This window comes from Watersipora subatra, chromosome 1 (assembly GCF_963576615.1).
Source record: "Watersipora subatra chromosome 1, tzWatSuba1.1, whole genome shotgun sequence".
In the NCBI taxonomy this organism is placed as follows: Eukaryota; Metazoa; Bryozoa; class Gymnolaemata; order Cheilostomatida; family Watersiporidae; genus Watersipora; species Watersipora subatra.
Window position 1 is genome coordinate 31,052,779 of NC_088708.1, and position 24,355 is coordinate 31,077,133.

The 24,355-nt window shown below is 36.8% G+C and overlaps 2 protein-coding genes across 2 annotated transcripts in view; both read left to right on the forward strand.

Moving 5' to 3' along the window:
• Nucleotides 1-14,106, forward strand: part of LOC137408363 (anaphase-promoting complex subunit 5-like) — a 33,185-nt gene extending 19,079 nt beyond the window's left edge. Inside the window, exons 12-18 of the mRNA XM_068094865.1 lie at nt 1,696-1,819; nt 5,709-5,905; nt 9,653-9,772; nt 11,366-11,513; nt 11,991-12,153; nt 13,212-13,306; nt 13,539-14,106. Of these exons, the coding sequence (XP_067950966.1) occupies nt 1,696-1,819; nt 5,709-5,905; nt 9,653-9,772; nt 11,366-11,513; nt 11,991-12,153; nt 13,212-13,306; nt 13,539-13,658 (967 nt within the window). The 3' untranslated portion in view covers nt 13,659-14,106. The remainder of the gene's footprint in view (nt 1-1,695; nt 1,820-5,708; nt 5,906-9,652; nt 9,773-11,365; nt 11,514-11,990; nt 12,154-13,211; nt 13,307-13,538) is intronic.
• A 364-nt stretch (nt 14,107-14,470) lies between these two features.
• Nucleotides 14,471-24,312, forward strand: LOC137386093 (spindle assembly abnormal protein 6 homolog). The gene is made up of 15 exons (XM_068072774.1): nt 14,471-14,630; nt 15,705-15,845; nt 16,439-16,543; nt 16,757-16,913; nt 17,071-17,148; nt 17,237-17,356; nt 17,457-17,573; nt 18,155-18,303; nt 19,281-19,401; nt 19,601-19,744; nt 20,117-20,242; nt 20,362-20,443; nt 21,576-21,706; nt 22,117-22,217; nt 24,118-24,312. Exons 1-15 carry the CDS (start codon nt 14,566-14,568, stop codon nt 24,302-24,304), a joined length of 1,824 nt encoding a protein of 607 aa, XP_067928875.1. The 5' UTR covers nt 14,471-14,565; the 3' UTR covers nt 24,305-24,312.
• Nucleotides 24,313-24,355: the final 43 nt, after the last annotated feature.

Genomic DNA, 24,355 nt, shown 5'->3' on the forward strand with positions numbered 1-24,355 from the left:
GATGCAATCTTTTTTCTACTATCAATCATGGCATCGGACAGATGGACATGGCATCATGTGACATTCAAATCTTGTCAAAACTTTGCTGTTCGAAAAAGAGTAAATAAACACACAGCTCTCCTTCACATTGTTTGATGTTTGATTAATATCAAACTTTGCTTCATATTGTAGTATTTTAGCTTTAAAATTATAGATCTCATGAAAATTAAAAAAAAAAAGAAAAATGGCAACGTTTTTCATAAAATTAAGACAAACAGTGGAACATCGTGAATACAAAAGCGAACATGGTGCCAAAAAAAGTGAATGTTTGAAATGAGTGAAAGTGGAGTGGCTGATCGATATAATTGGAGAGAAAGTTTTTTTTTCCTGATGATTAAATTGAAAAAGAACTAAATGTAAATAAACCATTTTAGTATGGAGTTTAGATTTATCCACAGTGTAAGCTAGTCTTGCATCTTTATTGTTTACCTACGCATCATTTATCTCCTGCATCACCAAGGCTACACCTCAATTTTCCTATCTAACATTTATAAAATGTGGCAATATAAACCTGTTTTTACTGATAATTATTTTATATATTTACTTTTTTCATATAATTTAGTTGTTTATATTTAGTTTTCATGACATATGTAAGTACTTGAAGCATTTATCACCAAACTGTTAAGTCAAACACAATGTCTGCTTACACAATTATATCATAATGCATTACCTTTTTATGTCAAGGTTCGACGGTGTAAATGTATTTATGCTTGAAAGCTACAAAATTCTATTAGCTAGTGCACTCGCTCCTGAAGTTGGGGGTAGAGTGAGTTTATTTCATTTTTCATTATATTTTAGAGTAGTGAACTAAAAGACTAAAGCCGATTGTTCTATTTTGGCCAACAAAGGTTATTATAGAACTCAACTATTTTCAACTGAACCTATTCTCAACTCAAACTATTGTATAACTCAAACTATTGTATGACTCAAATTACTGTATAACTCAAACTATTGTACAACTCAAACTATTGTATAATTCATAATATTTTATTACTCAAAAGATTATATAACTCAAACTATTGTACAACTCAAACTATTGTATAACTCAAACTATTGTATAATTCAAACTATTGTATATCTCAAACTATTGTACAACTTAAACTATTGTATAACTCAAACTACTGTACAACTCAAACTACTGTATAACTTAAACTATTGTATAACTCAAACTATTGTATAACTCAAACTATTGTACTACTCAAACTACTGTACAACTCAAACTACTGTACAACTCAAACTACTGTATAACTTAAACTATTGTATAACTCAAACTATTGTACAACTCAAACTACTGTATTACTCAAACTATTGTGTAAATCAAACTATTATATAACTCAAACTATTGTATAACTCAAACTATTGCATAACTCAAGCTATTATATAACTCAAACTATTGTTTAACTCAAACTATTGGGTAACTCAAACTGGTTGAGAACTTCCACTTGTGGGCCAATCCGAGCTACTTACTGATTCAAAGTTTTTCTGTGGACAATTTCTCTTGCAGAGCTAGTAGTAAATAAATCCCGGAAGAATACACAAAACTGCCATTTTGATAGTGATTCTTCCCTACTTTACTGCAATATGTTACATATATTACATATTTTACATTTGCATTAACATTTTACTTGGCAAATTTATATTATTGTCTGTTCTTAGGAGTATTCCGAGTCTCATCTCTCACAATGTCCTACACACTGACTCATCATCTCAGGCCATATCTCACTGTGCAGAGTCTGAATGTCTCGCCCTCTGCACTCTCTCTAACAGACACTTCTATCAGGTGAGATATGCACACTCTCTTTAACAGACACTTCTATCAGGTGAGTTATGCGCACTCTCTCTAACAGACACTTCTATCAGGTGAGATATGAGCACTGTCTCTAACAGACACTTCTATCAGGTGAGATATGAGCACTCGCTCTAACAGACACTTCTATCAGGTAAGATATGAGCACTCTGTCTAACAGACACTTCTATCAGGTGAGATATGAGCACTGTTTCTAACAGACACTTCTATCAGATGAGATATGAGCATTGTCTCTAACAGACACTTCTATCAGGTGAGATATGATCACTCTCTCTAACAGACACTTCTATCAGGTAAGATATGAGCACTCTGTCTAACAGACACTTCTATCAGGTGAGATATGTGCACTCTCTCTAACAGACACTTCTATCAGGTGAGATAGAGCACTCTCTCTAACAGACACTTCTATCAGGTAAGATATGAGCACTCTGTCTAACAGACACTTCTATCAGGTGAGATATGTGCACTCTCTCTAACAGACACTTCTATCAGGTGAGATAGAGCACTCTCTCTAACAGACACTTCTATCAGGTGAGATATGAGCACTCTCTCTAACAGACACTTCTATCAGGTAAGATATGAGCACTCTGTCTAACAGACACTTCTATCAGGTGAGATATGATCACTCTCTCTAACAGACACTTCTATCAGGTAAGATATGAGCACTCTGTCTAACAGACACTTCTATCAGGTGAGATATGTGCACTCTCTCTAACAGACACTTCTATCAGGTGAGATAGAGCACTCTCTCTAACAGACACTTCTATCAGGTAAGATATGAGCACTCTGTCTAACAGACACTTCTATCAGGTGAGATATGTGCACTCTCTCTAACAGACACTTCTATCAGGTGAGATAGAGCACTCTCTCTAACAGACACTTCTATCAGGTGAGATATGAGCACTCTCTCTAACAGACACTTCTATCAGGTAAGATATGAGCACTCTGTCTAACAGACACTTCTATCAGGTGAGATATGAGCACTGTTTCTAACAGACACTTCTATCAGATGAGATATGAGCATTGTCTCTAACAGACACTTCTATCAGGTGAGATATGATCACTCTCTCTAACAGACACTTCTATCAGATGAGATATGAGCATTGTCTCTAACAGACACTTCTATCAGGTGAGATATGATCACTCTCTCTAACAGACACTTCTATCAGGTAAGATATGAGCACTCTGTCTAACAGACACTTCTATCAGGTGAGATATGTGCACTCTCTCTAACAGACACTTCTATCAGGTGAGATAGAGCACTCTCTCTAACAGACACTTCTATCAGGTAAGATATGAGCACTCTGTCTAACAGACACTTCTATCAGGTGAGATATGTGCACTCTCTCTAACAGACACTTCTATCAGGTGAGATAGAGCACTCTCTCTAACAGACACTTCTATCAGGTGAGATATGAGCACTCTCTCTAACAGACACTTCTATCAGGTAAAATATGAGCACTCTGTCTAACAGACACTTCTAAGGTGAGAGGTGAGCTCAGCACCGCTACTGTATATTTAAACATTTTTAGTGACTATGGTTCATTCATAATGAGATATACAGCAGACGCCCTTATAATGTAAACTTCCTTTTATGTAAATCTCACTTAATGTAAATAGTTTATGTAAAGTTCTTGCATCGTATTATGTAATATATTTCATATAACACAAAACGTCAAATCGGTGCAAGTTGTCAAATTCGATTTCAATAATCCGAGTCCCGTAGTTAGCCTTAACAGAGTCATTTTCTCTCGCTGCGTTTGGGGAAAAAGAATGTGTAGAGATATCTGGGGTATCCATTATATACTGTATATACTATATACTATTACCCTGCCAGTCTAGCATGCAGTGAGAGATTTTCAGGCGCACTGATTAGTCAAAGAGAATAAGTAGCTGCACATTTATTCAGAATTACCACAAGGTGGTCAATTGGTGCAGGTGTTAGCGTCAGTCTACCAAGCTCAATGTCACAAGTTGTGAGTTCGACAGAAATAAATATTTTATCCCAACCTCTAACCCTGGCAGACAGACAAACACCGTTCTTATTGTAGCAAATATATACATGTATGTTTCTTTTAATTTATTTTAGACATACAATATTGTTCCATTTTACCTGCAACATAGATCTTGCTGTGGAAAAAAAGGGAAAAAATAAATGTGAATTGCCATTGAAGGTGTGCGTAGGTGTGTTAGGTACCCCTTAACGTAAAATTACTAAAATCATAAACCTTGAACCAAGTGAAAGTGATGAGAACAAAGGGAAAGGTTATTGATACAAACTCATACCACCACAATTACTGTACAGTCACTAAAGTAAGAAGTTATGTTTAGTTGATTTTTCATTTTTAAGACCTAGTAATGGATTAGGCTATTTCAACGTATTTTATGCTTCGTCTAACGTAAACATTCTCAAAACGCATTATTTACGTTGTAGAGGCATCCACTGTACAAAAACACTATTTGTTTACACTTCAGTAACTTTAGTTTATATTGAGCTACCCAAAACAAAGTTAAAGTCCGTTCACATCAGAGATTCAGTAGTTTTACTGCAAAAAAGTTGAAAAAGTCCAAATTTTCATGTGTTTGATGGTGTTTGTATTTGATGGATGCTGAAACACACATGTAAGCATTATTGTTGTAAATCTCAATGTCTGTTATCTACTTACAGTGGTGTGCATAAACTTGGAATCACCAGTTAAATCTTCAAATATGTATGTTTATATGCTGTTGTCTAAGAAATTATTTGGAGATAAGTGCCTCAACCCCATCAATATATATATCATTTGAAAGGGAAAATTCTGAAGAACAAGATGCTGCCAAATATTCAAAAATATTCTCAGATTTTTATCGCTGGTGGTGGATCTACCGAAAAGCAGACTTATTGCAGGCTATGAATGTTGTTAGTGAAAATTGATAAAATAGTATACAAACAAACTCTTTTATACAAATTGGTGGCCCTGAAAAGGGCCGTTGGGTTATTGTTGGTCTTCAGAAGGACTGGTAAGGTGTCTTGAGCTGAGCATTAGCATTTTATTGGCCAGCCCTTGTTCTTGATCACCATCTGACAGATGGTTATCAAGATAAAATTGACCAGATAAAATTGCTAATCTGTTTAATAGGATTAATATAAATCACTCAGAAATGATTGTGTTAAATCAATCAATGCATTGTTTGAAAGCACATCTTTTGCTGATCAGATTGATATATAATATCTGGAATGGCATCATAATTGGCGGGAAAATAGAAAGCAAATGGAAGATCCATTCGATATAGAGTGAACAAAACAATGTGATTCCAAGTTTATGCACACCACTGTAGTTGATGCTACTGGGTAAATAACAGACCTTCTTGACTAACTTCTGCTTCTACTAATGATGAGGCATTTTCCATGACCAAAGTAACTTACAGGTGAATTTTTCAATAACCCTTGCAAGATTAGGTTTACTTCTAGTTTAACTAAAAACAAAATTGTGACCGATGACCTCAGAAAACATTATAACAATATATTGCATCATTCTCTCGAGTTTTTTCAGTATGTCATGATTGCAACTTCATATCGATGCCCAGAAATGTAGATTTAAATTGCCTTACACTTCTGTCAAAGTGAACTGAGGGATTGTGCAGTTGTCTCGAACTGACATTCTTTTAAATTGCGAAGTTCATCTGCTCAAATTGATCTATTTAGGATGAGAGATGTCAGTGCTTTGAATCGTTAGCATCCCACTGGAAAGTTTGATGCCTTTTTGTTATAATAGTTGCTAATATATTCATTTTATGTGAAGTTAAACAAAAACCAGGAAGTAGTTTGGAGTTGTCTCCTATAATAACATGTGGTAGCAGTGACTTGTGTATGAACTTGCAGGGAAGGTATGAGTGTGCAGAAAGTATTCTCAATATAGCTAAGGAAAACTTTTGCAAGCCGTACTTCTTCTGTGACATCTGGTGCAAGATGGAGCAGTGTCAGCTGTTTGATAGGGCTTTGTACCACTCAGACACCGAGAGTATGCGTCTCGCGTGTGACAATCTTTCAGCTCTTGACCCAACAGAGTCAGCAATCAGGTTGGTTTGCTTCTGCCATCCATCGGCAGAAATCTCAGCTTTGGCTTTTGCACTAATATGAAACATTTGCATTTAGGCTATTAAGTTTGGTCGATTAATATGATGATTTAACACTGAAAGACTGTATTAGCAACTTTTCATCTACTGTGAAAACAAAAAGCTCAATTCCTTCTGATCTGAAGATCACTTTGAAGTTTCAAACTTGTGGAACTCAATGAAACAAACAGAAATTAAATATAGTAATTAGTTTTTTCACACTTTTAAAGAAATGATGTTTTAGTGGTAACTTTACAAACAATGATTTCAGTAGACTAATCCTGAGAGAGTGTATATCTGTTATGGTTGAAAAAGCAAATAGTTAACTAGTGTAAAGCTGAAGTTGCTGAGGAGAAGAAGCTTTCTACCTTTGTCTATTTTTTGTTTTTTATTATCAAGAATTTCAATCAGTGTGTCATTAGACACTAATTTTCTGTCAGCAGCCATTTTTCATTTCTGCGTCATTTAAAAATGCCCTCAGTATTTCGGCGATATCGCAAGAACTAATTGTCCAATCAACTTGAGACTTTGGAATTATACTGAAACATATTACGCACAAAGCGACAAAAATTTCGTAATTCTATGTAAGCTGGAAGTGGGAAAAACAAACTCAAAGTACTCAGTCGAGTTCACTCTGGTGTAGGATTAGAGTTCACTCTGGTGTAGGATTAGAGTTCACTCTGGTATAGGATTAGAGTTCACTCTGGTGTAGGATTAGAGTTCACTCTTGTGTAGGATTAGAGTTCACTCTGGTGTAGGATTAGAGTTCACTTTGGTGTAGGATTAGAGTTCACTCTGGTGTAGGATTAGAGTTCACTCTGGTGTAGGATTAGAGTTCACTCTGGTGTAGGATTAGAGTTCACTCTGGTTTAGGATTAGAGTTCACTCTGGTGTAGGATTAGAGTTCACTCTGGTGTAGGATTAGAGTTCACTCTGGTGTAGGATTAGAGTTCACTCTGGTGTAGGATTAGAGTTCACTCTGGTGTAGGATTAGAGTTCACTCTGGTGTAGGATTAGATTTCACTCTGGTGTAGGATTAGAGTTCACTCTGGTGTAGGATTAGAGTTCACTCTGGTGTAGGATTAGAGTTCACTTTGGTGTAGGATTAGATTTCACTCTGGTGTAGGATTAGAGTTCACTCTGGTGTAGGATTAGAGTTCACTTTGGTGTAGGATTAGAGTTCACTCTGGTGTAGGATTAGAGTTCACTTTTGTGTAGGATTAGAGTTCACTTTGGTGTGGGATTAGAGTTCACTCTGGTGTAGGATTAGAGTTCACTCTGGTGTAGGATTAGAGTTCACTCTGGTGTAGGATTAGAGTTCACTCTGGTGTAGGATTAGAGTTCACTCTAGTGTAGGATTAGAGTTCACTCTGGTGTAGGATTAGAGTTCACTCTGGTGTAGGATTAGAGTTCACTCTGGTGTAGGATTAGAGTTCACTTTGGTGTGGGATTAGAGTTCACTCTGGTGTAGGATTAGAGTTCACTCTGGTGTAGGATTAGAGTTCACTCTGGTGTAGGATTAGAGTTCACTCTGGTGTAGGATTAGAGTTCACTCTGGTGTAGGATTAGAGTTCACTCTGGTGTAGGATTAGAGTTCACTCTGGTGTAGGATTAGAGTTCACTCTGGTGTAGGATTAGAGTTCACTTTGGTGTGGGATTAGAGTTCACTCTGGTGTAGGATTAGAGTTCACTCTGGTGTAGGATTAGAGTTCACTTTGGTGTAGGATTAGAGTTCACTCTGGTGTAGGATTAGAGTTCACTCTTGTGTAGGATTAGAGTTCACTTTGGTGTGGGATTAGATTTCACTCTGGTGTAGGATTAGAGTTCACTCTGGTGTAGGATTAGAGTTCACTTTGGTGTAGGATTAGAGTTCACTCTGGTGTAGGATTAGAGTTCACTCTTGTGTAGGATTAGAGTTCACTTTGGTGTAGGATTAGAGTTCACTCTGGTGTTGGATTAGAGTTCAATCGGGTGTAGGATTAGAGTTCACACTGGTGTAGGATTAGAGTTCACTCTTGTGTAGGATTAGAGTTCACTCTGGTGTAGGATTAGAGTTCACTTTGGTGTAGGATTAGAGTTCACTTTGATATAGGATTAGAGTTCACTCTTGTGTAGGATTAGAGTTCACTTTGGTGTAGGATTAGAGTTCACTCTGGTGTAGGATTAGAGTTCACTCTTGTGTAGGATTAGAGTTCACTCTTGTGTAGGATTAGAGTTCACTCTTGTGTAGGATTAGAGTTCACTCTGGTGTAGGATTAGAGTTCACTCTGGTGTAGGATTAGAGTTCACTCTGGTGTAGGATTAGAGTTCACTCTGGTGTAGGATTAGAGTTCACTCTGGTGTAGGATTAGAGTTCACTCTGGTGTAGGATTAGAGTTCACTCTGGTGTAGGATTAGAGTTCACTCTGGTGTAGGATTAGAGTTCACTCTTGTGTAGGATTAGAGTTCACTTTGGTGTAGGATTAGAGTTCACTCTTGTGTAGGATTAGAGTTCACTCTAGTGTAGGATTAGAGTTCACTCTGGTGTAGGATTAGAGTTCACTTTGGTGTAGGATTAGAGTTCACTCTGGTGTTGGATTAGAGTTCAATCGGGTGTAGGATTAGAGTTCACACTGGTGTAGGATTAGAGTTCACTCTTGTGTAGGATTAGAGTTCACTCTGGTGTAGGATTAGAGTTCACTTTGGTGTAGGATTAGAGTTCACTTTGATATAGGATTAGAGTTCACTCTTGTGTAGGATTAGAGTTCACTTTGGTATAGGATTAGAGTTCACTCTTGTGTAGGATTAGAGTTCACTCTGGTGTAGGATTAGAGTTCACTCTGGTGTAGGATTAGAGTTCACTCTGGTGTAGGATTAGAGTTCACTCTGGTGTAGGATTAGAGTTCACTCTGGTGTAGGATTAGAGTTCACTCTGGTGTAGGATTAGAGTTCACTCTGGTGTAGGATTAGAGTTCACTCTGGTGTAGGATTAGAGTTCACTCTGGTGTAGGATTAGAGTTCACTCTGGTGTAGCATTAGAGTTCACTTTGGTGTAGGATTAGAGTTCACTCTGGTGTTGGATTAGAGTTCAATCGGGTGTAGGATTAGAGTTCACTTTGGTGTGGGATTAGAGTTCACTCTGGTGTAGGATTAGAGTTCACTCTAGTGTAGGATTAGAGTTCACTCTGGTGTAGGATTAGAGTTCACTTTGGTGTAGGATTAGAGTTCACTCTAGTGTAGGATTAGAGTTCACTTTGGTGTAGGATTAGAGTTCACTCTTGTGTAGGATTAGAGTTCACTCTAGTGTAGGATTAGAGTTCACTCTGGTGTAGGATTAGAGTTCACTTTGGTGTAGGATTAGAGTTCACTCTGGTGTTGGATTAGAGTTCAATCGGGTGTAGGATTAGAGTTCACTCTGGTTCCCTCGAATTATCACGGGTCCAGGCTTCTAAGCGTTAATGTTGAAAATTTTTTACACCTTTTCAAGTAGTCTATGTAGAGTGGGTATAGATTTGATTTCTTTTCTACAAAGGTTGAGGCGTGTAGTGGCGCCACTGAAGGCATAAGATATGCATATTGCACCAACTCTAGCGGAGCAGGCGTTAATATCTTCCAAGTACAACTTCATTATGTTATCTAAAATCATCTTTTCAGCTGAAGTGTTATTGTGGGCAAGTAGGTTTATACTTTATTCTTTTGAGAGATTCTACAGTGTTGGTAATGTTATTACAGGCGGGCAAGATATCACATGGCCCTGGGCCAGTACCAACAAGCGCTGAATGTCATCGAAGGGCTCTTGGCCTTGGAGACTCTCAGAAACCAGTCATTTGTCAACACTGAGCTCAAAGCCAGGTCATTGTCATAATATATATCCACAGTAATACCTTGAGATACGAGCTTATTGTGTTCCTGGTTCAAGCTCGTATGTCAATTCACTCTGAAAAACGGCTAAAAACCGGATATTACAATGAATCATTATGTTTATAAGTGTTCTAATTCGCTACCCACGCTTGCAAAGTAACGAATACCTATATGCTAGTTGTGATCTGCATTAAAATGGGATATTATGTACAGTACTGTATGGGGTTCTTACCTTCGACACAGTCAGTAGCGGCTAACGGCGGTGTGAGAGAGACTTAACGGCAACACGTTTGGTACACTAAAGCTTTTTTGACACTACGTAACATAGCATACACTTTAAATTTAACTTAAATGAACAAAACTTAATAATTATTAACAAGATCAACAATGGAAATACATGTTCAAGCTTTTTAAATATAATTTGAATGGGTTGACAATTTTTAGGTGCTGAATAACATAAAATCAATCGCTCAGCACTAATGTGAGGCCATACCATTAGATAGTTGTGGTATCATCTGTCATTATCAAGTGTACAGGCTTGTCTGACCGCTCTGATCACATGAAATGTCCCAAAATCATAATAATTACAAGTCCTATATTGCTATTGGTTTGTTATATTGTTTGACAGCTAAAAATGCAGGAAATTTTAACTAAAACCTATGATTTTGCAAGTTTTTCAAGCAACCGCCAACCTTTGCTACTTTTCTAATATTGCCAATATCGCTTATGAGCAGCAGTCATTTATTTGTCTTTTGAAGGAAGGCAGATATAATATTCATGAAAATATTTGCAATAGTTTTGATGCATAATATGCCCCCACTCTCTATTCTCTGTCATGTGTCTCTTCAGTGCAGTCCGAAGTTTATAGTAAAGCTTTCCTAGGATTTGATATCTAAGTTATTTTGTAGTTTAAACTCACCTTCAACAAAACTTGCATGCGTAAAGAGTAAACCATGAGTCACAGCAACTGTACCTGCGATAACGGCAAACAATCATTTTTGCCTGATTAATGAGATGTATCACAGCCGATTGGCCAATAATGAATGACAATTAATGTTCAGGGATTAGATATTGGGTGACCATCTATGATTTGATTCGCTAATTGTTGGTTGAAGAGGAGGATATTCAACTATTAATTTGCTAATTCATTTGGCAGTTCTAGAATGTTCTATAATGCATTTTAATGGATAAGCCAAAAACTTTGGATTTGAATCACAATTCAGTTTGCATCTTCACACTTTTTTGAGATATTGAAACTGCGTAAGCCGCATCTCCAAATCATCTCAAGTCCTTGTCAGACGCTTATATAGTTCCACTCTATGCTTTCCCAAGCTACTTCTTCCTAGATTTATAAAAGCCTTCTATGAAAAGATGGAGTTGTCTGCTTTCAACACTCAGTATTGCTGTAGATACATGAAGTGGTGTGTATAGAAGTAGTCATTGCTTTGCTATCTGGTGTACACCGTACCTGCAATGCATGTCATCAGCAAAGAGTTACCTTGTGATAGAAAAATTTTACATTACCATCTTGGCAGTTTATGGTACATTTGCATATTGTCCAGTACAAATCTTTCTGGCTTACAGGGTTCTCCTGGAGATGATACACCTTTATATAGAGAGAGACGACACCGTAAATGCTAAGAAATACATAAATGAATGTCGGTGCTTCACATCAACTCACCAGCTTATATACCAGCATGCACTCTGTCACTACTACTCTACCTACATACAGGTAACTCTTATCTGTATCAACATGTACTCTGTCACTACGACTCTACCTACATACAGGTAACTCTTATCTATATCAACATGTACTCTGTCACTACGACTCTACCTACATACAGGTAACTCTTATCTATATCAACATGCACTCTGTCATTACTACTCTACCTACATACAGGTAACTCTTATCTATACCGACATGTACTCTGTCACTGCTACTCTACCTACATACAGGTAACTCTTATCTATATCAACACGCACTCTGTCACTACTACTCTACCTACATACAGGTAACTCTTATCTATATCAACATGTACTCTGTCACTACTATTCTACCTACATACAAGTAACTCTTATCTATATCAACATGCACTCTGTCACTACTACTCTACCTACATACAGGTAACTTTTATCCTTACCAACATGTACTCTGTCACTATCCCACCGAGACCTTTTAATATTGTATTACCTTTTTTTGGCCGGTTAGCTAATGAATGGCAATGCTGAGGAGGGATACAAAACAATGACGCAGTATTTACCCTGTTTCCTCATTCATGGCTCCTGCTTTGACAAAGGGCGGGCGCAGGTTGTTTACACCAAATGTAAAATTGCTCAAGCTAAATCTCAATCTGCAGACGTGTTCACTCAAGGTGAGTTTTTATTTACTCAGGCTTTGACTCTGTGGAAGAGTTTGGCATCTGTTATATTTTGGATGGATCCTTGGTTTCATTTTTCATGTATTATGTAACTCATAAACTAGTCTCATAATCGGTTCAAACAGCCCACTTGTAAAGACCTGCTGTTGGAGTGTTAAGTAGTCCTTAGTTAGTATTAATCTGCACAGCGGAACAGTGTGTGACTCACAAAATAGCAACAAACTGGTCAATGTTAGATGCAAGTGCTCCAGTAAAGATTCAATTCTGGCATAGACTATTAAAGCACTGACTATTAGGATGGTTTCTATTGCTTCTTGCCCTCCATAAAATTAAAAAGAGGCAAACTAACTGCTTAGAGATACTAGTACTAGTAATTTACAGAGTTTTAAAGTTTACCTCGACATGGTAGAACAACTCTCCACTAGTAACAAGTTTATAATACAGAACTGTTTATTTCATAACCTGACCATTTGAGCAGAGTAAACTTGGCATTCATCAATTAACCAAATGTGACCAATCTCTATTTCTGTGTGGCAGAAGCACCTGTAGGAATTTATTACGCTTTGACAGCTGCACCTTTTTTCAACCAAACATGGTACTCACACTAGTGTTTGATGATTTTTGGTTGTGGCTTTGGTTTGTTTGTTTTGTTTTTTGCTTACATTAGAGACAGCCCGGCAATGCTGAGCTAGACAGTTTGTCAATTCATGTTGTCGTACGGCTTAACACGGCAAACAATAGTCGATGAATACATTATAGTGACATCATGGTCTGTCTTTGATGAAATGGTGCTAAAAGTGATTATTGAATGCGCACTAGTTAATTTTTCATGATTCAAATGCAAATATAAAAGTTTGAATTAGCAAATAAAGTAAGTCTGTTTTTAGCATCCTAAATATAACTTACATGTATATTTATTTAAATGTTATCATAGTAAATCATGCTATAGTAATTAATTTTTCTTCACCAATACGTGTAAATTTAAAAATTCCAATGGCTTTGTCTATTTATGATTGCATGAAGTTAGCTGAGTCATTTAAGTTTTGTTGCAGCGATTTTAGAGGGCCTGCAGGTGCTTGGACAGGCAAGAGACAATCTCAGGCAGTGTGAAGCTTTTAGTTATTTGCAAGATGTACTGATGTACATGGTGAGTTATCGTATCTTTTCACTTTGATTTATTGTGCACATCCTCACAAAATACTTTTCTGGGCTGCATTGTATTGCTGCATTGTATTGCTGCATTGTATTGCTGCATTACCCATTGTATTGCTGCATTACCTTCATGACAGTTTCTTATCATTTACATTTTTTAATCTTCTTTGGCCGTTTTTTGTTAACAATGATTGTGGCATTTTATTGAAGTTGTTGCTGTTCTTCAGGCCCTGCTCTGTAACATGTTGGGTGATACAGAACAGAGAAATAGTTATGCATTCCAATACAGAGAGCTGGAGCGAAACTTAGCTACAGACATTATACTTCCACAGACATTGATAATGTGATATGCTTGTTATAAGTATCAGAGCTATATGTATATTATAATATTGTATAGTGTCACGTAGGTAATGTTTGTGATCAGTATAAAAACAGCCAATTTGGGCAATCTCAGCTATATATTGTGTGCATTTATTAGTATAATGCTCTGTCAACATGAATTGTACTTGTATATTCCTCCTCATACTTAGATAGTTGTAATGCTAACAATTTTTTTGAAATATTTTATAATGTTGATGTATAATAATTTTTTCATGAAGTTTGTAAATGTAGTTCAGGGAAAGTTTGTGATGCTGCAATATTTTGTTAGTTTTAAACCCTGACACAAGTTTTTTTAATGTACCACCACCAATTTTTTTATACAAGTTCATTATTTTAATTTAAATAATCACCAATGCATAGCAGGAAGTGTTAAATTATTTGTTGTGTACTATTGCTATGTTGAACCTGTAGTTTTCAAAAGGGTTAGAATAAAACTACTGCTGTAGATATCAGCAAACTTTAAATTACGTTATTTGAATTGTTCAATTACACGACAAATAAAAGTATATTTTTCCAATTTATTAACAAGTCAAGTTACACTACTGCCATAAGCAAGCTACATGTACATGTAGTTTGCTTATGGCTTGTCCATCTTGGAGTTGTCTGCTTGATCTTTTGAAAACGACAAAAATGAGCTCAAACAGATACGGTCGTGTCTTGCGGACACCAAGCCAATCACAGTTGCGTTTACAGTAGCGTTAGATTTTCTTGACCATCTAATCGAGATTCCTTTTACAACCAGCCAATAAGAAACTGTTTCCTGCGTGCAGCGGCAAGTTGAAACCTTATCGAATGAAAAAGTGGTGGAAGAAGTTGTATTTGATTAAAATTTAGATTATTTTTGTATTTTGCGTCGGAGATAGTTTGCATAGAATGGCAGAAGCAATATTTACAAAATCTCTGTGTTTTCAAGTTAAAAGTAAAGAGTTTGACGACAGGTTAGTGCAGTTCTATGAATCCGCAGGAAAGGTATGAATGAATAGTCTTCTCATCCACAATTTTCACCATAAGTCGCCTTGGTGAAGTTGTCAGCTTAATTTTACTATTGTTACAAGCCTTTCTGACTGCTAATAAAAAGGCATATGGGGTTGATCTGATTTTCAATTACTGTCTGTCAAAATTACCATCAAAATTTTAACTATTATTGATCGAAATGCTCGTTTGTTCTTTTTAAATTAATAGTAGCGTGTTGTTATATTTCATTAGTCTTTGTAAGAAAGCTATTGGACTAGTAACTATTGTTATCAATAATTAGTTAATGTAGCCTACGATCTCGTGCATATTGACATTTAGTGATTAATGGTGTTCATCTGGCTATACACCTGTACTCCATGGGAGCAGGGTTTTCTCGATAACTAATACTGTTGTTGGTATTGAATAAAGATTTAATGTCTGTCTTGCAGCAGTTGCGCTAGTTGTAATGTCTTTTAGGTTCTCTACGCTGAATGTTGTTGATGAATGGCACTAAACCCATCTCAACTAATTCTAGCTAAAAATATATTTACTCTTGTAAGTGTTTTAGCTGAGTGTTTCCATTTCATTTAACAACAGACTCTTCTTGCTCCGGCAGAAGATTTTAGCAGTTTAGTCTTAGCTATACGCAGCTCATCTTTACAATTACGTGAAATCTGTATTCAAAGTATTTGGTATACATGTGCTACATTTTTCCATGTTGACTCATTTATAGTATGTTTTTGCTGATGGGAGTACCCACATAATCAGTTTGTCATTTAAATAAACTAGTGAATTTTAGCAGTGTGAGCAATTCAGTAAAACCCAACTTTGTTACACCATGTTGTGAGCTAGCTGTGTTCAGAGAAAGCTTTTTGGTCAGTAAACTGACAGCGGTTATAAAGTCATATACTGTACTCAACACTATTTTTTGATAATTGTTGCCTGCATTTAGTGAGCCACACTATGCGTGAATTAGTGCATCTGTTGACTATCCTTGCTATTTCGTATTCAATCATAATCACTCATACTTACATAAAAAAGCTGTCCATCCAACTTAGGGTTGCGACTCTGGATGTTGCTCTCAGTGTGCGTACCTCTCCTGCTCCTCTTCAGAAGAAATATCTATACGTACAACTTACAGACAAAAAAGACAGCTTTTTTCTCTACACTCTCAAACTAGATGAGGAAGATTTTCAAACGTAAGTCTTTATTCCTTCATGATGATATTGTTTTTCTCGGCAATCCTTCAATGAGTTTTTTAAAACTAAAGATGTTTGTGTGCATCTTTGTTCTGCTTGCTCATTAGTTGATCAGGTTATAGAAAGTGAATATTGATTATTGATCTGTTTCTACCCATTTTTTTCATCTAATTAAAGATGATTAAATACATTATGTACTAAAAATGATCAAATACTACAGAATATGCACTAAAGAATTACTTGGACATACGCACACGGTTATAACCTTGACAATATCTTAAGTAACTCTATTAGCTTGAGCTTCATACAAGTTGCACTTTTGCTACATGTATATAATCCCCTTTACTACATATAAGTAGTAATGTTTATGTTTAACATTTTCAAAGATAGTATACTTTACCCACACCTAGCATGCTTTCTATAAGGATAACAATTTTACTCTTGTCATGTTATGTCTCAGGGTGTTCCCTCATGTATCTTAACAATTTTTGTTCTGAATGCATTGAGTATGCATCAAATCATTACATAACTAAAGCCTCATATTAATATTCGTATGACTCAGCAGGCAGTCTTTAAATAATCTCTTTTAACAGACTGAAAGTGAGTCAAGGGTTGCTCGTTGACTTTCCATCCTTCCCCCAAAAGTTGATGGGTTTACTGAGCCTATGCTTAGATGAGGCGAAGAAGGAGACACCAAAGTGAGTGCCAGATAAGGGCATCATTTGACCTAGCCCGACTCATTATTTAGGCAGTTCTGTTAAGTTTTTATATTGCCTTTGAGTGACGCTTTGTGTTAGCACGATGCGGTCTCTGTATTGTAACCATTGTACCTGTATTGTAACCATTGCACCTGCAACTATATTGCACCTGCAACTGTATTGCATCTGTATTACGCCTTAATTTTTGTTCAGGTTTATTCTCCAGCTTTCCCTTCAGGATGGTAAGGCAACTCTTAATGTTGTTGAGACAAATCCATTCAAACACTTGACACACCTGTCCCTTCAGGTGGTACCCGGAAATGATGAGGCAGTTAAGACCTTCCTCTCCGAATGTTTGCGCGATTACAAAGTAAGTTTGCTGTCATGTAGTTTGGGTGTAGGTATATGACCTTGTAGTCTGAGTGTAAGTAGATGACCCTGTAGTCTGAGTGTAGGTGTATGACCTTGTAGTCTGGGTGTAGGTCGATGACCTTGATTGGTCGTGTCATGTTACATGCTATTGGTAGGAGCGGAATGAAAAGCTGACCAATGAGCTCAGAAGTACGGAGACTAGTCTCAGGAACTCATTGAGCGCCACAGAAGAGGTGAGCTTGATAATTAGAAATTATACTACACTGCCAATTTATGGTACAAAGACTAGTAAATGCTTGACACGTGTATGTTTACTTGTAGGCATTGTCTGCTCGGAATGCCGAGTTAGCTAGTATGAAGTTGCAATGGGAAAGCAGACTCTCTGAAATACAGGCTCAGAATGCACACCATATCAACAGTGAGAAAGAGGAGTCACTCAAGGTAGACTTAGTTCTACGAGTAGATATAGCCCCTGGTTATTAGTATCTATTCTCATACTGTTAGTAGCAGCTGTTGCTAACATCCAGTCTCTATTGTACAGAGTCAGTCCCAGACACAGCAGCGGTTCCTACAAGAGAAGCGAGATTTGGAGCAGGCTCATATGAAGATAGTCAAACAGCTAGAAGCAAGAGTATATGAACTTGACACGCAAAACAAGGTGGGTTTGTGTAGTCTCTCTCTGATTTGCTGATCAATTTTTAAAGAAGTGAACAATTACTGTGAACATATTGAGACATGATTTTCTAAATTCACCACAAATGTCTTTAGGTGCATGTAATTAAAATTTGTTACTTTTTTAGAAATCATAGCACGGCGTGTTTACATAATCTTAATTACACTAGGAGTCGTGTCCATCCAAAGCCACCCTAAATGGCTTTAGGAAAAAAGTGCATGTGTTTATTGATTTTTAACAACCGTTAACTGGCTCAGTTATCACGTACCCAAATCAATGTAGAATTTACTGTAATTCTAAAATTGTGAATGAGAATGATTAGTTGGATGTTGGTGTGTTGTATATGAGATTTTGTGTGACAAACTTGTCTGACCTCACAAGTATTTCGCGATACCGTCTCTTCAGTTTCCTCTGTCCTTTTTGAAGCGTGGAAGACTAGACAATGTAGTCCACTGAAGTTGATGGTGTATGACTTGTTTTACATCTACGCAAGAGTTGATAGCGTATGACTTGTTTTACATCTAAACATGAGTTGATAGCGTATGACTTGTTTTACATCTACGCAGGAGTTGACAGAGACCAAGTTTGTAAATGATGCCTCAATTCGAGATCTGACTTCGAAGCTTTCACTGGCAGAGGAGGAAGGCTTAAAGATGAGGCAGGATGTACAGCAACTTCGTAAAGACAATATGGACCTCGAGTCTGACCTTCACAGGTGCAGATTCTATTGCTAGTGGTTGAGAGTACTCAGTGTTGAGCTCTATACATATCTCTTTGAAACTCATTATCTGTTAAGGCAAATATGCTGTCGAAAGCTGCAGAAAGGCGCTATTGCCACGTTTAAAGAAGTTGTTGGCAGCGATCAATCTGTGATTTTTATATTGGCTTTATATATGCAATGGTCTTAGCAAAAGTGTTGTATATAAAACATGTTAAATAGTATTCTGGCACTGTTTGTACCTACATGTACATACCATCATGTACACTTGGCTGCTCATGAGCATACATAATGAAAGGGAAATGTATCATGTCAGCAAGTCCCTATTGGTCATCACATCTTGCTGCAGATGAATATTCTAGTAATGCATTGAGTTGCAAACGATAGGTCTTCATTGTAGCATATGAAATTCAACAAGACAAGGTTTAGAGCTGTCATTTGCCGTTTTATTTGCTTTTGTTTTAGAGTTGTAAAAGGCATTGGCACCATTGTGACTTTGCCCAAAAACCTGTTTTTGTTTATCAACCAAGCTCTATAGCATAGCTCACCATAAACATATAGTGTATGTTATACACTTAGCAACAATTAGATGTCACTTTGAGTAAATCATAGTCTAAGGTAGACAACTCTGTGTTAGCTTACTAGCTTAAGTTAGTAAGTGGATGTGCTGTGGCTTCTTGGAAGGTAGCCAGTTTTTATTTTATAGCTCCCTTCAATGTTTAGAGCAAATATTGGCTCTGGTTCAAGAGCATTCTAAACTAGAGCACAGCATGGTGGTTTTTATAACTTTTGTTGTCCACCGTTCATTCACACTCATTATGCTAATTTTAACACCATAGGAATATGTGTAATCATAAATTTCCTGAACATAATCAAGTTACTTTGAGCAAGCGAAATGAGGATATTTATAATTGTTCATATATTCCAATGAGTAATAGTTCATGGATGACATGTCTTATTTCTCTGTGTGACAGGCACGAGAAATCAGAAAATCAACTTCTGACTCGGGTAGCTGTGTTAGAGCAGCAGGTGCATGATAAAGACACAGTTATTGGCAGCTCTAACGACCTCCTACACGCTGAGCAAGCGCAGAAGGTTAGGTCTCATTTAGGTCATCCATCGAGGTCATTCATTTTCATTCATTCAGCTCATTTTTGGTTGTTACTGCGTAATACTCAACTAGCTTTATATTTGGTTCACTTGTGCTACCTGTCCTCAGATGACAACTAAACTGTTGGTTAGTGACATACCACAACCTGATGTGGTATATCACCATGCCTTGCTTATGCTATAGAAATTACTGGATGATGAGTTAACTAACAGCAAGTCTAGGGTTGTGCAATTGGAGCTCAACACAAAGACCCTTTCAGATGAGATTGTCAAGGCCAATGAGATAATCCGTAAGCTTCAGCAGGAGGGCAAAAATGTACAGGCTAAGGTTTGTAGCTTGCTCTTTGTATGTTTTACATTCTCTGGGTAGATACTCTGTGGGTAGCTAATTTGTGGATAGGTTGTCTGTGGGTAGATACTCTGTTCATAGATATTCTGTGGATAGATGTTCTTTGGATAAATACTCTGTGGATAGATATTCTGTGGATAGGCACTAGATGGATTTTTGGGTTTCAAATTTAACCATCATTAAACCAATTTCAGGAAACATTTAGCAAGATTTTTCATGTGGCTTGCAAAGACATTGAATGTACTCTAACGACATTTTTAAATATATCAGGGTTTTGTTAGAGTTTGCAGTTCAAGCAAGATTCTTGACCAACTCGTTAAGAGTCCTTTCAGTGCCATTTCTGTCTTGCAGCTAAAGCTGCGTTCACAGATTGCTCTGAGGCAGGAAGAGGTTCTGAAGGAGAAGGAGAAAGAAGCAGATTCAGCAGAGAGAGAAACGATTAAAATGAGAGAAGAGCTGGAAAAGTGTAACAGTAAAGTAAGTGTTACATAATTCAGGCAGTTTAGAGGTTAAGTGTTACCTAGTTTCTAAATTGCGTGATCACACAGGTTTGGGGGGAGTGGCTCATGTGTAGCTGGAAATTCCATATGTTGTAGTTAAAGGAATTCGAGTCTAAGTTGCAAATTGTTGAGTCGGAGAAAGCTGAATGTGAGAAGAAAATAGCGAGCAATGAGAATGGTAAGACATCTGGTTGGTTTATCGTTTGGAAAGGCTGTACTGTATGGTATTCAACTAGTTAACTGTTGTTATTTGTAGTTCATAGAATGTATGAAAACTGATAATTCTAAATGTAACTTATTGTGTCAGTCTGGACTAGTGTTGGGCCGGTAAGGAGTTATCCGCTTTTACCGACACCGAGTGATTATCAGTATCCGGAAAACCAATCATTTTCGGTGACAGCTAGTTATCTGCGGCCGGTTTGATATGATCAGTATTTATCCGTGAAAGCCAATCAGTAAATGGTTATCCGGAAAGTTTTTTGTATTTGACAGGCTACAGCATTACCAGCGACGTGATGCGGAGGAGAATTGATGTTATGGTCAATTGCAAAAACGCCTCTTTGACGAGCACGCTAAGCAAAAAGAGTCTCTCAGCGTGCATTGGCAATCACAACTTTTTTCTCAGACATTTTGAAAACACAACCCATGCGAATTATATTATAACTCTTTCTTCAACGAACATTTCCACGCTTACCTATAGGTATCTAGTATTATATTACGTCTTACATTGATAAAGTGTAAAACGTAATATACGTTTTATATTTTATTAAATATAAAACGTATATTACGTTTTATATTTTATTAAACCCCCATTTGATACGTTTGATATATTTATACGTTTTATATTTGATTTATCCCCCCACCTGCGTTATATAAAAAATGGGCAGTAGGTAAGCTGAAGTTAAACGCACACTGAAAACCATATACCGAACTACAATACCGACAATACCGAACTTAGTTAGCAAATGATACCAAAGATGGTAAATACAGAGGATACCGACAACGGGATACCGATAATACGACAATACCGATAAAAAAGTGCAAGGATACCCTATCCGGCACTAAATTATATACCAGCCCAACACTAGTCTGGACAGAGACATCGGAATCGTCTTACTTTTCTGAAACCACTACAGGTAGTGCAATAGTTGTTATATGGGTGGAAGAGACTTATCGTAATTAAAGTTCATCCAGTCCAGGCTTGCAACTACTACAGTAATCTATGGACTATGATATGAAGTCTCTGTAATACAAGTATAAAAGATTGTGTCATTATAAAAGCCATAGTTATCTGTGCACCATTTTCGTAGTCATCTCATGGTTGAACAAGCAACTGGATCAGGTACAAATGGGCAGAGCTCGAGTAGCCCAACCAATTCCTACACACACTGTCTCACTCACCCAGCACAACTCCAGACAAAGCACCAGTCTCGCCACGCCTGTACGTATGCTGCTCCTTATTCTTCATGTCTCTTTCATCTCCAAAAAGTAGCGATGCTGTTTCCTAATCAAATATGCTAATCCCTTCCGCTAACAGTTTTATGCTAAAAGTGATATTTCAGGAACGTACTTACTATGTATACGAGGGTATGTAAATTCATAGTTACATCTATGTCGCAGCTCTCAAATGCTTAGTGTTGAAAGAGACTCTCACAAATTAATACATTAACCATTTCCATGTTTTGTCAATTCACTTTGCATGTCTTGTTTTGATATCGAAATAAAGTGCAACAAGTCTCTGTGTGAAACGACAGACAGCAGGCAAGACTAGCAATGCAGCTTTCATGGCTAAGTTCTTGCTTGTGGCGCAGTTTGTCCAAGTGGGTGTCATATACTGCTTTGATATTGTAGGATGGGCCTCAGCCTGTCACGCCAGAAGTGGCAAGTAAAATTCCACAACCCAAGTACAAGAGCACTCCTATTGTACCTCCTACTACCGAGGGGAAGGAAAAGTAAGTTTGAGATGTCAATCGTTGGACATGGAGTGTCAGTCAAGGGTCATATATTGGTGTTCACACTTTATAGACAGCCATTTAAGTTGTATGTCGGTTGTGAATAAATTGACATGTTTGTGGATTTAATAATCATGTAACAGATTGATTGGGTAGTTTGGTTAGTTTACCCAATCTATGTTTTCAGACAGCCCGATCAATCACATCTAGTATGTCAGTGGAGACTCAAAATTATAATGAAAATGAAGATAAGCTGGCTTATAGGCAACTGCATGTTAAATGCGTGAAAACAGTCGTGTCGGCTCAAGGTTGCTGAGGAGTTGCATTCTCTAAACAATTGCAATGAAGTTGATAGAAAACTAGAATAATCTTACCTCTTATATCACATAAACGTTACGCACAGACCAGCTAGAGACTTTTATCATCTATAAAAAAAGAAATTAATAACCAGCCATAACATGTTTCGGCTATTTTTTCGTGTGTACTGGCTCGTGTGTAATTACTCAATAGATGATGAAAAACTGCGTGTTTTGTTAAAATGGTTGCCACAAATTCAACTAAAAATGTGAGACACATCAAAATCAATTAAAAAATATATTCTGCTGTCAAAATATTTAAAGTAGAGTTATCAAATTTGAGTAAAAGTTTCCAAAATGATAAAAGCATTTTACCACTAAATAGTTTCGTGCATAGTAGGTGCACTCTTCAGGTAAAATGACCAAAGGTTGGTAAAATGTATAAACAAAAGCTAAGCAATATATAGGTTTAAAATAAATAGGATTAAAAGACACTACAAATGAATGTTGTATGGTAACAGAATTCATGTAATGTGACCCAGTCTGTGCTGGAAAATTTTTTAGCATGCATCTTCTTTTAATCGGTCTACAAAACTTTGCAACCTTTATCAATGGTAAAAATTCTATATAGTTCACGAGCCACAGCTATCAACATTAAACAACAGAGTAGAAATGATATCGACATGTAGACATTCACGAAAGCACAGGCTGGGTCACATTACATGAATTCTGTTACCATACAACATTCGTTTGTAGTGTCTTTTAATCCTATTTATTTAAAACCTATAATTGCTTAGCTTGCGTTTATACATTTTACCAACCTTTGGTCATTTTACCTCAAGAGTGCATCTACTATGCACGAAACTATTTAGTAGTCAAATGCTTTAATCATTTTGGTAACTTTCACTCAAATTTAATTTTAGTCAGCTTTGTTTTATTGAGCATCTTTTCAAACAATGCGATAATCCTTCATAAAGTGGAATTATAATGTTTGAACTAATTTATGAGAAGTAAATCAACACTATTTAACCTAATCTGGCAAATACTTATTTGATTGGAGTCTTTTATAACACATTAATTAGAAATATCGTTCAATGCCACCAGAGTAAACACATTCCAGTTCTGATTGTTCCTTAAAAAATTAGCTTTACAAATGCAACTACACAACTAGGACTAAGTAAGATCTCTTAAAATCATTATATTTAAAAATATCTTAACTGGTTTTCACATTTAACAAATAGTTCAAATTGAAATTTAACTACAACAAATTTTTAATGTGTTTTCGTTGTACTATTCTTATGAAGACTCGTGACTCTTTATGTACCTAAGTTCGGGCTTATGTACATACAGAGCACCACTCTGTTAAAACGGTAAAACATGAGCTCCGCTCTAGATCTAAATCATCTGGAAGTAGGTGGAAGTTATGAAACAAATAGCCATAAGTTTTTGTTCCTAGACATTTGAATTGTGCCCAAATGCATGTGATTGTTATAAAATGGATTTACTAATGTTATTCACTTGTAGGCGAATCCTGTGCATATAATGTATTCATCCATGAGTATGTATACATTGGTCTTGCTGTAAACTACAGTCCTATATTTTAGTGAGCCCATAGTCGATGCTAAGTACCTACCTGCAGAGACAAGACCAGCGGTCGTGCCTCTCAAAGCGAGAAACTGGATGCTGAACTCGGGCGACCCATTAATGCTACCCGCTAAACCGAGGATAAGCAAGGAGCAGGTGAATCCACACAGTGCACTGGCTACTGCTTACTTTCCTAGGAGCAAATGAAGTGTTTTTCTATAGAAGTGTTTATCTTTCTTTATTTATAAGATCATGGCA

Bases quoted from the DNA above. Each gene is read 5' to 3' on its own strand.
- LOC137386093 (XM_068072774.1), top strand. From the start codon at position 14,566: ATGGCAGAAGCAATATTTACAAAATCTCTGTGTTTTCAAGTTAAAAGT. The intron at 17,357-17,456 runs GTAGACTTAGTT...TCTATTGTACAG, and splicing joins AGAAAGAGGAGTCACTCAAG to AGTCAGTCCCAGACACAGCA. The intron at 20,243-20,361 runs GTAAGTGTTACA...CATATGTTGTAG, and splicing joins TGGAAAAGTGTAACAGTAAA to TTAAAGGAATTCGAGTCTAA.